Source organism: Tursiops truncatus, chromosome 16, assembly GCF_011762595.2.
Source record: "Tursiops truncatus isolate mTurTru1 chromosome 16, mTurTru1.mat.Y, whole genome shotgun sequence".
NCBI classification, from domain to species: Eukaryota; Metazoa; Chordata; class Mammalia; order Artiodactyla; family Delphinidae; genus Tursiops; species Tursiops truncatus.
In genome coordinates this window covers 36,256,926-36,273,868 of record NC_047049.1, presented here as the reverse complement: position 1 = coordinate 36,273,868, position 16,943 = coordinate 36,256,926, and the positions used below count along the sequence as shown (strand labels likewise).

At 41.7% G+C, this 16,943-nt stretch overlaps 1 protein-coding gene and 1 non-coding gene across 15 annotated transcripts in view; both read right to left on the bottom strand.

Annotated features, from left to right (window-relative positions):
* Positions 1–16,943, bottom strand: part of PANK1 (pantothenate kinase 1) — a 112,795-nt gene that overhangs the window by 15,597 nt on the left and 80,255 nt on the right. For 7 of the 14 annotated variants that reach the window (XM_033841571.2, XM_019942559.3, XM_019942498.3 and 4 more), the window contains one exon: positions 3,505–3,758. In XM_033841571.2, the coding sequence (XP_033697462.1) occupies positions 3,505–3,758 (254 nt within the window). Of the gene's footprint in view, positions 1–3,504; positions 3,759–8,775; positions 8,879–12,378; positions 12,732–16,943 lie in introns of those variants that run through there. The other 7 variants (XR_004522435.2, XM_033841569.2, XM_019942451.3 and 4 more) reach the window with 2 other exon arrangements.
* On the bottom strand, positions 5,597–5,704 carry LOC117308602 (U6 spliceosomal RNA). The gene has a single exon (XR_004522693.1). It is a non-coding gene; the product is annotated as a U6 spliceosomal RNA (small nuclear RNA).

The window sequence follows — 16,943 nt, the reverse complement described above, 5'->3', positions numbered from 1 at the left end:
AACGCTTTTTGGTTTGCGTGTCATCTGAATTTGCCTTGTTTTCTCTCTTTATATTCTTTTAAAAGGCTTGGCTCACATTTCTAGTTCCTACCTTTCATCCACACTAATAACCTTTCTTTGAATATCGGTATTTGGATTCATCAAGGTGTTCAACAACCAACTCCAAACATAGGCACCTGAAGACACTGGCTGACTTAGAAAGAAGGCAACTCATCATCTGATGTGTTGGTATGAGTGAAAGAGGACATGCGCTTTGTATGACTGGAAAGTGACAGGTGACTCCAGACAGAATCGGAGTTGAATGGAGAAAGCGAGCATGGATTGGCACAGCTGGAGTACTGCAGATAGGAGGAAAGAATGCACGGTTGCAGAAGAGCACTTTATTGACCTCCTTAACCTGCTGACCACTCTCTAGTCTAGTGATTCTCTCATAATCAGATACATGTTTGTTTCAGCAGACACACAGCAAGATTCTCAGCAAATCAGAGACCAAAACATCATTTTTTTTAAAAAACCCAACCAACTTGTAGTGAGGAATTTTCGGAAGTAGAAGAATCCAATTACTTAATTATCCATGCCCTTAAAACTGATTCCAAAAGAATGAAATGAGCTGCACTGTTCGTTTCACTGAAGTTTTAAAATTCTTTTCATTCCTCTTTTAATAGATTACACATTCTAACAATGTTAGCTGTTAAGTTCTGTTTTTTCAGTTGACTTCTATAATAAAATTGGAGTTGGTCAACAGAAATGTTGCTACTAATCTAGGATGCAGTAAAGTTACAGATAACACTGAAACAAACCATTTAAAATCACATGCTTAAAAGAAAACGGATATCCTGTAACGATGTGGCTTCCTAAAAATAAAAATGCTGAATGGGAAAATAGGGTATATGAGAATAACAAAAAACCTAGAGTTATAGCTATCACAGTAGGAGTAACAAAATTAAAACTGAAGCCTTTGCTTAAATCAGTGATTCCCAAAGTGTATTCCACACACGGATGTTCACTGCTGACCAAAATACAGGCACACCTCATTTTCCTGTGCTGCCCTTTATTATGCTTTGCAGATATTGCATTTTTTACAAATTGAAGGTTTGCAGCAATCCTGCATCCGCAAGTCTATCGGTGCCATTTTCCCAACAACATTTGCTCACTTTGTGTCTCTGTGTCACATTTTGGGTAATTCTCCCAATATTTCAAATTTTAAAATTATTATTCTATTTGTTATGGTGATCTGTGATGTTTGGTGCTACTATCGATAAGGACTATTACCCACCGAAGGCTTAGATGATGGTTAGCATTTTTTAGCAATAACATATTTTTTAATAAAGGCATATATGTTTTTAAAACATAATTCTAGTGCACACTTAATAGACTACAGTACAGTGTAAACACAACATTTATATGCACTGAGAAACCAAAAAATTCGTGTGATTCGCCTTATGGCGATACTCGCTTATTGCGGAGGTCTGGAATGGAACCTGCAGTGTCTCCGAGGTATGCCTCTAGTTAGCTCAGTGGTTTTCTAACTTGGATCAAAAAAAACCTTTGGCAGAACAACTCTGGTTGGACAAGATCTGGGGCCCAGAGACTTGATATTTCATTCCCCTCCCCCACCTGTCGCAGCCCCAGAAAGGGCTCTCTAGGAACCTTCAGTCTCCTGTAGCACCTTTCCAAAACTACTGGTTAAAGAGAGCTTGTAAGGAAGCTTGGGCATCCACACAGGATTTGTTGATGTTGCAAATCAGTGATCATTAACTGGCATTTACCAGTAACTGGAATGGACAGGCATTATTGCACATGTGACAGATATCAAACGTCACAATTGGGCTTGTTATTCAAAGACAACCCAGATCCTTAGAACCCCCAAGTTTGAGAGAGCGTACCTGTGATATAATTCATGAATTTGTTAAGTGTTAATGAACAAAATTATAAATATCTCTCATTCTGGAAAATGTTTAGCTTGTTGTTACCTTGAGACTAGCTGTACCAATTCAATGGCTCCTTTGGGGAAGCAGTTTGTAGTTCCTTAAAAATTATACCTTTCTCAGGAGATCACTCTCTCAAGGTAAAACCAGCTCAGCCGAATTCTTTGTTTGTCTCGGACAGTTCGGACAGTCCTGATGAGGCCACGGGGCCCGTTGTGATTCTCATGTGAGCAAGTAAGGTTAGTGCTGTATTCTCACTGAGAAAATGTATTGACTAGCGGCAATTAACGTACACACCAAAGCCTATATTCCGGACACAAGCAGGATCAGTCAGAATGTGTGGTTCAGGTTTCTTAACACCACTAACTGTTAACATTTGGGGCTTGATACTTTTTTTGCTGTGGGGGACTAAGCAATGCACTGTAGGATATTTAGCAGCGCCCCTAACCTCTGGTCACTAGATGCCATTATCATTGCACCTCCAGTTGTGACAACCAAAAAATGTCTCCAGATGTTGCCAAACGTCCCCTGGGGGCCTCAATCTTCCCTTCCCCAGTGGTGAACCACTGATGTCTGCAGAACCCATCACAAGTCATGTCAATACAGGAGAAAAGCAGTGCTCTCCTCCTAACGGGTGAGTAGAACCGCAGAATTTCAGTACTGGAAAAGCTTGTAGAAACTAAGAAACAACTCACTCACTTCATGGCACAAACAAGGAAACTGAGGCCCAGAGAAGTTACGTGATATCTTCATCTATCAAAAACAAGGGTTTCAATACCATGTTTCAAAGCACACAACACTAGCTCCTTAAGTTGTTCTTCCAAAACTGGGCTCTGTGTTCCAATAAGTTGAAGAAACACTTCATACCAAATCTTCTTATAAGTAAGGAAAACCTGTTTCATTTTGTTTATACTACAATTTCTCAAAGACTTCTGACCCTGGGTCTTTTTCCCGTGTTGAATCCCCATTAACAGGAAGCTGAGCCCACGTGCCCTTGGGGAGTGTGTACATGAAGAAACATGGTACTCTGCTCTGCTCTAGTTGCAGGGCTGTTTTCCCGTCCACTGCACTCCCCAATTCCCCGTGAGGTGTGCTGACTATTCCAGTTTGCAGCTGGAGCATTTACCTGAGGGTAAAAAACACTCTTTGTAAACCCAATCTGGCTCACTGATTGGAATGACTATTTCAAGCAATTCTTCCTGTGTTAGGCACCAAGGTACTTCCAGAAAGAAGCCCTCTTTGACCATCCCAAGCATCCTTCCACCTGGATTCTACTGTGCATGTGCTCCCTGCCATTCACCTGGCACTTAATATGTCTGCCTTTGGGAACATTTCTGGTATGTGCAACACTTTTTCCCACAACCTCACCAGTTTCCAACCAAGGCTGTGTTTTAGTAACCTTTCTATAAATCACCCTGTGTAACATGTCCAATAGACCCTTTTTGGTTGGCTGAGGAGGGTAAGATCTTTCTTTTAAAAATGTATTAAATATAAATAACCTTTTCAGAAAGTGGTCTTCAAGGAAGAGGCCTGGGTTTAAGCACAAAAAGGTTCTTCTAGTGGAAACCACGTTTACCTGGTCCCTGTAACTCTTTTATAGTTGTCCTTGGAGTACACTGCTAGGATGCTGACACCTGAGCCCATGTTCACCAGCAACATAGGGTACGGGTTATCCAGACAGTACGGCCTTTTTTGACACAATTCGGGATTTGTGGGATTTTCAAAATAGTAACATTCCGGCTTGCCGTTGAAGCCAACAGAGTCAACGTAAAGCAGGCCCTGAATCAGACAGTCCAGTTCGTCCAGTTTGTGGAGCTGAAGGTCAGCAATCTGAAAGAGAAGAAACTCTTGTGAGAGAGACCACTAAAACCTCAGGGGAAGCCCCCGGAAGCTTTCAGCTGAACTTAACATGTGTCATGAACAGGAAAAGTATGGAAGCATCCTTCAAGCACCACGCTGTGAAATCTTGTTGAGAACCAGTCATTCCACTGGAAAGGCAGCCTTTACCGGATGTTGTGTCTACCCACGGTTTCTGCTGAGAGACAGGACCCTACCTGATAGCTGGCAAGGAAGCCACTAGCAGGTGGGGTAGGCAGAAGGGTTGCCCCTGAAAGTTACGTCCATGTCCTAATTTTCAGAACCTGTGAATGCTGCCTTATTTGGAAAAAGGGTCTTTGCAGGTGTGATTCAGTGAAGAATCTTGAGATGCAGAGGGCATCCTGGGTTATCTGGGTGGGCTCTAAGTCCACTGACAGTTTCCTTACGAGACACAGGAAAGATCTGACAGACACAGAGGAGAAGGCCGTGTAAAGACGCGAGGCAGAGCCTGGAGAACTGCACCACAGGCCAAGGAAGGCCGATGGCCACCAGATGCTGGGAGAGGCAAAGAATGGATTCTGCCCAGGAGTCTCTGAAGGAAGTGTGGTCCTGCCAACACCTTGATTTCGGCCCTCTGGCCTCCAGAACTATGACTGAGTAAATTTCCGTTGTTTTAAGCTGCTAGGTTTGTGGTAATTTGTCAGAGCAGTCACAGGACTGTTAGAGCACTCACCCAGCATACCTCAGGGTGAGGCAAGTGAGAAATGTTCTGAAAGCAGAAAGGCTCCTACACTTCTTGGCAGGATACGGAGTCCTGAGGGAGGCATGTGAGCCTGGGAGCTGGGGACAATCTCCTCTGAGCCCACACAGCCCAACTCTCCGTTTCCCAAGCCTGGGCTTTGGAGTTCGACAGACCTGGCTTTGAAAGCTATAACTCCAACTCTTACCTAATTGAGGGATGTGGGGCAAGTTACTTAACTTCTCAAGCCTCAGTTTCCTCCTCTGTAAAATGGGAATAATACCCACAGTGCAGTATTGTGAAGGTTACATGATAATAATATATGTAAAATGTTAACACAGGGCTTGGCAAGTGCAAAGGACTCAAAAAATATTGCCTCTTTTATTAATAGCTGAGGTGGTCCCAGAGTGTCCTTTCATGCTCCTATGAAACAAAAACTCCTATTCTCCTAGGTACGGGGGAAAAAAGTAAAGGGGAATAAGCTGGCTGAGGGCTAGCCTTAGCAGAGGATGGGTACTTTGCATTCTCAAAAGTTTATTCACGATCCTCAAGAGTGATATTACTGCTGGTCCAAAAAAAAAAAAAGAATCTAACATTCACCAACATGAAACTGAACCAATGATGGAAGATCATTTTTAAGTTCTAATTTAAATTTTAAAAAATCTCTTTAAGAAAATAATAACTGGTACTTATTATTTACTATATGCCAAGCACCTGTACTAGATCATTTAATTCTCACAAAAGCCCTATGAGGAGGTATTGTTATCCTAACTCTATGGTTAAGGCTCATAGAGCTTAAATAATTTTCCCTAAGTGATAAAACTAGCAAACGCCTCCTAATAACGCACTGTTCTTCTCTTGTCTTCATTCATAATGAGTCCTGCTTCTGGGATCTGGAAACCACCTACACAACTACTATACTTAGATATTTTGCCCCCAAAGCATCATCTTCATTATAAAAGTTAATAGCTAGAAGAAAACTTTTGACTTTTTATCACTCACCTGAATGTCCCATTCAACAAAAATCCACTGAAGCTATACCTGCAGAGCAGAATTAGTTAGAATAGGTTACCAGCAAGGTGGTAGACGTTTTCTTTTTTTTAACATCTTTAAAAATATGGAACGCTTCACAAATTTGTGTGTCATCCTTGCGCAGGGGCCATGCTAATCTTCTCTGTACCGTTCCAAGTTTTAGTATATGTGCTGCCGAAACGAGCACTAGACGTTTTCTTGATACGCAGAAACAATCGTTCTAAATGACACTTGGTGATAAAGTTCATCTATCTCATAAGTGATTTTGAACATTTCATTTTTCACCAAGTGGAACTTTTGGGTGAGATGCATGTCATGATTCACGTGTTCAGGGGGTAATACTATAGGTATAAGGCTATCTGGAGACCTAAACACTCTAGTGACACAGCCGTGTAAACGCTACCTCCTCATCCTCCGGGATTCCCTGGCCCTATCAACGTCTTCCAACGCGCTCACAGCGTGGGTCACATTCTGGCTCGTTTTTGGTTCAGTGGGTGCCCCTGAGCACCACGCTCAAAGGCCTGTCCATAGTAATGGCTTAATAAACATTTCTTAAATGGAACAGGGAAAACTGTCCCCTCCTGGATCACCACTAACTGAAAAGTAGCGATTTCATCACCCAGTCTTGGGGCCATAGGTTCACCTGCTTAAAAATTAATCGGAGGTCCATCAACAATATTGACAGCAGTGCCCAGAACCAACATCACAAACACGAACAGTGACACCGTCTGTTCAGGGGACATCCTGAAACTATGTTCGGGAAAAAGAAAAACCTGTCGGGGCAAGTAAACAAAGCACGTAGCTTTGCTCTGAAGGGAAAGATCTCACCTTTCCCCTCAAAATCACTTTCAAATAAAGTGCTAGCAGCAAACGAACATCTCTTCTATAACATTTCACCGAGGGATGGATATTTCTGAAGCCTGAGGTCATGCATCCCCAAACAGGGAAACAGAAATATTAGTCGCTTTCATGGAGACCTATGGAGACCTCCCTCAAAGGTCTTTTCCATCCAGGAATACAGACAGGCTCCCAAGTGTAAGCGATGAGTCAAATCATTACTTGGACAGGATGTTCAGATCCCAGCTATGGAGAAACGCTCTTTCTTTGGGTTTAGTTTTCTTTATACCAGGGTAACAAAAGCAAATGCTGCAGGAGCCAATAAAGGAGTGAAGTCCCTTGACTAAATGTTAAAGTAACAGAATGATGGGGATTGTGGCCCACAGACAATCCACACGTATTTAAAATTCACTGCAGCCCGTTGTTGCCATGTGGTAATAAGGGCTTAATGTTGCCAAATGATTCTATTTCTCAAGAGCTGGAAACCCAGATTTTTATGTGAAAACTTCCAATTTTTAAATGCTGGCAGCTAGTTTTAAATTAAAAAAAAAAACCATCAGATCCAGCAAACATGCAGATGAAGCTTCAGCTAATGTGAACATAACCTTGTCACCAAGGCGTGCTGGTAAATGTTTAACAACCAGCTCTCTCTGGGAGCAAATGCCCTGGTTTATAGCATTTACCAATTTCCATGGTATAATCACTCCCACCATAGCCAACTTCAAGCTACCAACACGATGTCACTAAACACAGCGTTGGGAAGACACAATGTGCTCTCATGCACACAATGGGCTCTCGTGAACAAGTAGGAGCTGATTTCAGCACCCCACTGCTTGTGACTCTCCTTAGCACTTTCGGAAACTATGAGTTCTGCCAATTCCTAAATCATTAAGCTTAAACTATTCCCCAAACTTAACACCAACAAACCAAACTTGCCCTAAGACTCAAACTCTGTAAATAACGGAAGTAGGGGAAGAAATAAAGTAAAAAAAGTAATTTTTTTTTCAAACTACTACTATGATAAACTAACTTTGCTTTGCCTAGTCCCAAAGTCACCCAAGCAAGCATGGGTGCAGTGGGGTTCTCAAATTTTAGGTGCCATCAGAATCACCTGGGGGGCTTGTTAAATCACAGATCGCTGGGTCCCACTCCCAGAGTTTCTGATTGCATGTCTAACAATATCGCCAGGTGATGCTGACGCTGTTAGTCCTAGGACCACACAGACTTTGGAGCTGAAGAGCTGGGATTAATGCATGACCCCACTCCAGTACGGTGACAACAGGCCTTCAATAAAATCACATACTCTCCCCAATAGCAGCTGTCTTGGCTAACCTGCAGGGCTGTTTTCAAGAATCCAGTGAGATGGCTGTGTGAACATGCTTTGGAAACATGAGTTATACATGCATTTTATATAAGAAGTAAAATAATTCAGGTCTTCTTATCTCAAGTTGAAATACATTTGGAAACATCATTTCCAAACCGAAAACTCTAATTTCTCAAAGGAATTCAGTGATTCCCTGTATGATGAAATTAGAAAAAGTATGGATTCTAAACACATGTTCAGGATACAACTCTAAGAGGTTCTCCTTATGTGCTTCAGTCTGTCCAAAATAAATACTATTACATATAAGATGGCTAAACAACAAGGTCCTACTGTATAGCACAGGGAACTATATTCAATACCCTGTGATAAACCAGAATGGAAAAGAATATGAAAAAGAATGTATATATATGTATAACTGAATCACTCTGCTGTATAGCAGAAATTAATGCAACATTGTAAATCAACTAGACTTCAATAAGATAAACTTAAAAAGTAACTAAATAAATAGCTGAGTAAATAAATCTGGTAAAAACCATCCCAGGAGGTCCCATACCTACTCTCTATGGACCTACCCCAAACCAGTCCCATCACTCTCCTGTGCTTGAGAAATGAGTCACCAAATCGTTTTGCACAAAATGAATAAAATACGCATCTGTGTGATACCCCACGCTTCCCAAGGTGCTTTTGCTGACCCTGGCTCCATAAATCATAATGGAAGTGGCAGAAAAGGTTATCTTACTAAACCAAGAACAATTTGCATATAAAATGGTGGACTCTGAATTATAAATTACACTCGGGGCTCTTTTCTCCTCACACAGGACAGCTAACTGAGACCTGAGAGAGAGAGAAATTTCAAATGTGTTCCGTGAATGAGAAAAATAACAAAACCTCAAAGATGGCTTCTTCCTCCTGGCACCCAGTGATAAAAGGGGTACACGAATGGCCAAAAGGGTCGAGCCAGAATGAGGTGTAGGATGACGGTATCTACAAAGCTTATGCTCCTGCAATATCACAAATCAGTTCCTGGATTAATAATAGGAACCCAGCTAATAATGAATGGTCTACTTAGATTTAGAATTTCACACATCCACAATTACCTTATTATCCCCTCCTGATGACTTTTCCACCATTATTAACTTTTTTCGGTTGTGTCCTTGGAGATTTCTGGCTTAATGAAGGCCAATTCTTAAGTCCTCACACCTTGAAAAAAATGTAGTGAAACTATAAGAGAATCTTTTACTGTTCCCTAAATCTCATGTAAACCCAGTAAGATTGTTGTTATATCCTGCTTGTTTAGACGGTAGGTATTTGTTTTCGTCTAAAAAAGGAAAAGAGTCACTTCTAACTTCTAATAAATGTTAGTCTTGAACTGAACAAAACTTACAAGGAAAAGTATCTCTTGTAATGAAGAGCTAAGTGGACAAAAGGGATGACTTTTTTCTAAAAATTTTCTATCATTAGAATACTTTGCATTCTAAATAGGACTCCTGTTGAAGTTGGGAAGTGTCCTTGTGGATGAAAATATTAGATTTGGTACATAAAATATTCTGGTAGGTTATTTAAAACAACACTCGCAGAACATAGACAGTGGGGAGAAACACAAAGTTCGATGAACTCTACAGGATTAAGTGCCCTGATATACAACCACATGGGAGCCTCCCCTTTGAGAACCACTTTCTCAAATTGTAGGATTCTTCACTGGCCTACCAATCTCTTGGAGCATATGTTGTTTAAGTTTGTCTTTTGTGTTCCATTTTGTTGAATCATTAATTTTGAAGGCAAACTTTTGCCAGGCAGAAATTTGTTTGTGACAGTGATCCTAAAATGTTGAAGGAAGGAAGGAGAGAGGGAGGGAGGGAGGGAGGGAGGAAGGAAGGAAGAGGGGAAAGGAAGAAGGAGGAAGGAAAAAAAGAAAGAAAAAGGAAGAAAGAAATGCAGCTTTGTTCAACTGGAAGTATTCTACACAGGGGTCTAGTTTAATGCTTGTCTCGTGGCTTTGTAACTCTTCCTTGTACATTCTAAAATTGATGAAGACTAATTAACATTATCTAAGGATTTAAATACATTTACTATATATGAAAAGGACACAGTCATCAGACATAACAATTGCTAACTATTCAGGGTTGGCTGAACATCATTTAGATAGCCCTAGTTACTCGGGTTTTTAAAATACATGTCTGCAAACTTGTATTATGCTCAAAAGAGTGATTTTATATAACAACGACAGGACTTTACAGCTATGTATATACACTGCTTTATTATTTGTCAGATTGTTTACTACATAGTATAGTAGTATATATTGATCCTTTACAACTTAGTGTGCACCTTCAATTTCCCATTCTGGAAAGGGAAGAGCTTGGATACATTACACCTGAGGGCCTTAGCACTTACTAACCCTAACTCTTCCCCATACCAGCCTGGTTTGCTCTATTTCTTCTTCGGGTTCCTACTCCAAAGTTACCTCATCACACAAAGACCTGCCCAGCACTTCCTATCCCCCTTACCTATTTATTTTCCCCACTTATTGCCATTTGATATACTCCATAATCACTTTTTTGATTATTGACCATCTCCCTGCACTAGAATATAAGCTCCAGGAAGGCAGGGGCTTTGTTTTGTTCATAACAGTATTTGTTGCATTGATAGAGTATGATAAATACTTGTTGAATGAGAATGAATGCTTAGGAAAGAGAATGATAAAACCTATTCATCCTCACAAACTTTGGAAGGATCAGGGCATATCACTTACTGACAGACGGGCTACAGGAAGAGATCTGTCTTCAATTGTCTTCACTTTGGCCAAGACTGAGCATGGAAATAGAAGGCAGGCTATATAATACTTTCTTTTATAGATGGCCAGGCTGTTAGGCAAATACTCCAAACTTGCTCCCTGCACCAGTGTGTTCATTAGGCTCCAGAAACCTCCTGAAGGAGCAGAGGCTTCTTTATCTTGGCCGTAATAAGATATGACCTTTCTCAGTTCAGAAACTTGAGAAACACACTTGCTCGTGGCCAACGCAGATTGAGTAACTTTCTGGAATCCAGGGCATTACCCAAGAGGAGGGACGGAGACTTTGATGGAGTTTGCTTAAATGTCCCAGGTCACCTTGGTACACTTCAGGCTCCCTAGTGGAGATGGACACAGAGGACATCCTTGAGGGACCTGGGGAGCTCACAGCGCTAGGGGTGGGTCAGCACTTCCTGAATCAGAATTGAGCCGACACCCAGCTCTCACCTAGGGGACGGTATTTAGCGCCTCTTCATCTCTCTTTAGCTTTAGTTTCCTTATCCGCCTAAACACCTTACTGCCACTTTCTGAAAATGATGAAACTGAGGCCCACAGGAGGGACGTGTCTTGCCCAGTCACCCAGCTAGTTAAATGCAGAAACAGCACTAGAATTCAGGATCAGTGCTTTTTCATTTATGAATTTGAACTTAATTTTCATGCCCCTGGATCTCAACTTTCTCAGTTTCAAAACTCTTCAATCATTGGGTCCCTTTAGTGGGAAAAAGATCCCATGGATCATTTAAGTAAGTGGCAGTGTCAGATTCTGCTGGCAAGGGAAAGGGGCACAGGAGGAAAAGCCAAAACCTGCATATAATCAATCTGACTTAATATAATGCTCTAGGGCTCTATTGCCAGCTCTTGTAGAAACCACTTATCAATGAGATAAGTGATGTTACTTTTGATGATGCAAATAAAATTTGCAATTATAGCTTTATTAAGTACCATGAATAATGCATTGATTTATTAATTTATTCATTAATGATAAACTTTCTGGCGAGACTGATCCCCACATCTTCCAACCCTTCCTTCTCCTATGTTCAATCACTACTGTGAATTGAATTCTCTTTATTTTCTCTATCTATTGTTTCTCTTTCTTCTCATTTTATTCCCTGTGAGATGAAGCCAGACAGTATAGAGATTATCTTGACTGTAGAAATGGGGAAATTGGAACACATAGGTGTTAGGGATTGCTTAACAAAGAGAAAGTTAGGACTCCATGTCACTCACCCATATCTTCCACTTAGCCAACTGTGTCAAGTCTAAAGAAGCAACACTGCCAGTCAGGGTATCGTATTATTCTTATTATGTAGAGCCATATTCCCTAAAGCATGTTCACCAATAAAGCAATTCACCTCCAAATAATGTCAAAGATTTCATTTTTGTTTGTGAGCAAAACTTCTGAAGGACATTCATAAAACACAAATGATACAGAGCAAATGGGTAGAAAGAAGTAATTATTTTTAGTAAGATGCGTAGAAAGCCTTTCCTGCAGGCCTCAGTCTATATATCTATGAAACTGGCGCAATGATTATGGTTTTCATGAAACATATGAGTCTGTGGAAAACTAAAATACTTCAGAAGGGGATTTACATCACCTTGTCTTTGGCATATTGTGCAGAAATAATTGTAACAAAAATGATGAGGACGGCCAATATGTATTGAGCACTAAGTGCTGGGTACATATTATCTCATTCAATCCTTCATGTAACAACCCTATGAGGCAGAAACTATTTTTACTCTCCTATAGATGAGGAAACTGAGGCACAGAGGGGTGAAGTAAGCTTGTCCAAAGTCCCAAGCCTAGTGGTCAGGTTCTTCCATAAGAGATGCCATGATCATGGCCATGGGAGAGGTTTTCTTTCTTTCTCTAAGAGGTGGTTTTGTTGTTTGCAGGGGGGTAAAGCGGACCTACCGTTCTGAAGTCCTCTTCGAACTTAAAAGCCCCGCCTCCCGTGGCACAGAGAGTGGTGTGGAGGCTGGAGAAGTTCTTCTCGCTGCCCATCTGGATGAACCTGTGCATCGCGCAGCTGGGAAAGCGGATGAAATGCAGGTTCCCCTTCCGCCCACACATGGTCAAGTTTTTCAGTTCCAGGTGAACGTCTCGGATCCCGGTTTTCCCGTAAGCCGTGTTCGAAGTCAAATACTTCCTGATGCTCTTCAGGTTCTCCACTTCCTCTTGTTCCTCTTCAGCTGTAATATCCTTCGGTTCAAAGTAGACCAATTTAACCAGCGTCCCACCGATATCCATGCCGAACCACGGGAACGCTAGCGGACAGAAAGACAGAGTGCCCTTGAATTCTGGACAAAGAAATGGGCCGTCTTTGAATAGTCAATAATGAAATGCAGTGGTGTTGCATCTATAGCTGCATTTACCATGCAGTTTACCTGAATTCAACTCTAGGTGCCTAAAAGAGACAGGCGAGGAGAAATTCACACTTTAAATGGTGTCCATGATTCTGCCTACATTTCATTCAGAATCGGCCTCGGAATTGAATGTGAGATGAGAATAAGATTCCCTAAGCCAGTCTCAATTGCCACGTGGTTCTCAGGGCTCCAGAATCTCACCAAATAGAGTTAACTCCCGTACTTAAAGATACATATTTTGCATACACTCTGGCTCCCAAATGCTATTTTATCAGAATCTCAGCCAAAGAAAACAGTGATCTGTTCTGATGCCAGAGGAAACGCTGGCTATGCTAAGTGTACCAAGAGATGGTACGTTGACCTCTACGCCTCACCGTGTCTTCCTAGCTCATTCTTCGATGATCATTTTTACAGCATTCAATTTTTGCCTTCATGTGCTGCCTTTATATGACATGACTCCACTGCTTTAATCTACAGAATAAATAGGAAGGAGAAAGGAGAGAGAGTGGGCTGTGAGAGCTGAGGGGCACACATGATGAGCCCTATGGCGACAGGATTCTCAAAAGAACAGTTTGAGCTACAACTCATTTCTTTCTTTATTAAGGAGAGAAACTCTCCACCTCAAATGGCCCGCCCAGAAGTCCTCACCTCACCCATGTGTCCTCTGCCACAGATTCTGATTTAATTCTGAGGGAGGATCTAGGCATGCGCTTTTTTTTTTACATTCCCCAGAGGTTCCAACTTGCAGGCTTGCAAACAGCTAAGCCACAAGAACCATGACCACTGAGAGTCAAGCCCACAAATAGCATAGCTCCTGACCAGGTCTGCAACACAAAGGCATGTTTTGTGTATATATATATATTTTGCGGTACGCGGGCCTCTCACTGTTGTGGCCTCTCCCGTTGCGGAGCACAGGCTCTGGACGCGCATGCTCCGCGGCATGTGGGATCTTCCCGGACCGGGGCACGAACCCATGTTCCCTGCATCGGTAGGCGGACTCTCAACCACTGCGCCCCCAGGGAAGCCCTGTGTTGTATTTTTATATATAAATATATATTTATATTTTAATCTGCTGGAGAGGCTTATCTATGACAAAATGAATTTCCATCGTAATTATTTTTATTGTTATTAAGAGAACGGGCTGAGCTCCCTGAACAGGCTGACTTTATTTAGAGGCAACCTGGAAAGTTAACGCTGGGCTGTCATATGTTCTGTAATGAACACAGGGCAAACCCAAGTGGGAATCCAAAATTTGGAGTCTCCCTTTTCACCTTCCTCAGCAGACTCCATGGGCTAAAGCTGAAACTTCTATTAAAACTGAGTCTAAAGACTCAAGAAGTAAAAGTGGCTTCTTTCAAAAAGCTTATTTTATTCAGCCCTAGAGAACATCCATTTGAGCCCTGGTCAAACTGTGCACATTACGCCTAGAGATTACATTGCCAGGAACATACCTGGGACCTAGAGGGCTTCTTTTTTCTAGGCAGCCCCACTATCAAGCTCTCTTCATGGGTACAGTGGGGAGGGAGGAGGAAGGAATACATAGGAGGAAGCCATTCCTGAACAGAATCTTCTCTCCTGTGCTTCCCTGTTGTCATTTTAGCTGTGATCCAAGCCAGCTGCTCCACACTTAGTAAGCAGTGACTCTAATGGTATAGAAAAATAAAACCTCAAACTCCCAAAAAGAGTAAGAGCAGCAAATGCCACTGACAAGACCAATTTAACAAATGTCCTATTATCTTTGCAGAAGTTTGCAAAGCAAATCCCACACAGCCCAGTGTAGGGTGGGAAGCTTGCTTATCCAGCCTAGCAGGAGAGAATAGAAAACTGGAAACAGTTCATCCCTATCTCACAGATGACATTTCTTGGTCCATTCTCTAAAAATTACTGTCAGCATGGCCCACAGTGTAGGTAGTAGGTAAATCCTTGATTTAGAATTCAGACCAATTGCTTCCCAGAAGCAGCAGCCAGTAACTAGCTCACATTAACTCCCTCCACCTCCCTGGATCTCAATTTCCTTATCTGTGAAAGGAGTGGACTGCATAAGAATGGCCTCCAGTTCCCTCCCTCCCATAAACTTTCCATGGATTTTTAAAGAAACACACACAAAAAATCGCAACTACCCCTAATCACACAGGCCATCCAGAGCCCTAGTTTTCAACCCCACTGAAATACGCTATAGTACATCAACAGGTGCCCAGGCTATGCAACTGGAGTTGCAGGTGTAATCCATTCTCATCCAAGTAGGAAAGACATACTACTGGATAGGATGGGGGAAGCGTATTCTGGAACATTGCTAGGATAACTATTTTTGAAAGACAACAACATCTGTTAAACATCTAGCAACAGCTATTAAAATTAAAAGTACACATACATTTTAAATGCAGTTAATCCCTCTCTTGGACCATATTAGAAAAAGGACCAGTATTCGAGGATGGGTATAAGGAAGTTCACTGCACCCCTTACAGTGACCAAATTTAAGAAAAACAAAAAAGCAAGATCAAAACAAATTGGAAACAATGTGCATACCCTTTAACAGAGAAACTTCAATAAAGCATGACTTCCAAACCATGGAATATTAGGCAGACATTAAAAAGAATGAATGAGATCTATACTAACTGCCTAGAGGGATACACCCCCAATCTTCTGTTAATGAGAAAAGCAAGAGATACCAAGAAGTGTAAATAATTTATTAACCCCTTCTGGTTTGAAAAAAAAGTAGGGGAGGGAGGGAGGAAAGAAAGGAGGAAGGGAGGGATGAAGGACAGCAGGCAGGCAGGTGGAAAGAAGAACCTTAAGTGTTTATGATTTTATGAGCCCACAGGAAGGTACAGAGGGCCACCCCTTCAGGTTGTTGATATTGTCAGAGGGTGGCAGGATAAGCAGGTTTTATAGGTAGAGGTTAGAAATCAGGGGAGAGGATGAGAAAATTCTATACTTAGAACTTGCAGTATATAAAGAAGTAAAAAAATAAGAATTCAGTGATAATGGAAAACAGGAGACACCTTAGCACAGAATGGACAGAATAAGTTGTGTGTAACCCAGAAAAGCCCCTACATGGCCTTTATTTGGTTGGATATTGTTAAGTACAGGAAACTGAAAAGAGGTCTCACTTTTTAAAATGCATCAGGGGACAGCTAAGCATTTTATAAGTTATTTACAATTCCAGTTTCTTCTTCCTGCTTCACCTCCTGCGCAGTTTTGAGCCATTTCAAAGCTTTTGTTAGCAACTCAGCAAAACAGGGGGGGGAAAGTGTAGAGTTTTGGAAATTCAGTTAAATGTCATATCAGCAGTTTGGGTTAAGGTAAAAGGGAGCAAGGATTGGAAAACTATAGTTTGAATGGCAATAGAAATTGCTTTCACTTACCTATATTCATTTCTTACCTTCATGAAAAATTAAATGCTCTTCTATTCACATTTTAATGCTTTTATAGGACACTGTCATATTTTAAATGTTCAGTTTTATTTATCTTCCTAATATCAAGGTCTACCTAAACTACACTTCCCGTATACGAGCTGTGGATGGAGACAATCCATGACTCACGTTTTCTTTAATCCAGGGTATGCAGATGGTTTGATAAATTCAGCTGAACCACTAAGGGCCTGTTCTGTGTTTGCCAGAAGTGATGCTCGTTCTAGATACAGAATGTCTGCATTCACCCTTTACTCCTCCCTTTTAAACCCAGATGCCTTTTTTAGTTCAGAAGTCTGTAGATCAAGAGGACCCACATCCAGAGTTGATGTCAAAATGACCCCCTAATTTAGTGCCAACTGCATCATCCAGATGCTGTGACTGGGTGGGACTGCGGGGTTCTCTCCTTTGGGGAGGGGATGAGTGTTTCACCTGCAGGAGGGGCAGCGAGCCAAATATCTGGTAATCAGAAGAGCAAACTGTGGTTGTCATTAGGGCTGCTGCTTCCCTTGCTTCCTGGCCCATGGGGTCAGACTACAGTTCCTGGCCATTTCTGAATGGAGCCGGGCAATGTGTTTCATCTGGACAGTGAGTTAGGAATGGAAATGGTGTGTGTCACTTTCAGGCGAGAGCACTTACGGCTTGTGTCAGACCTTGCAGAACCCTTTCTCTGTTACCGTGACCACCAAAATTAAAGATAACG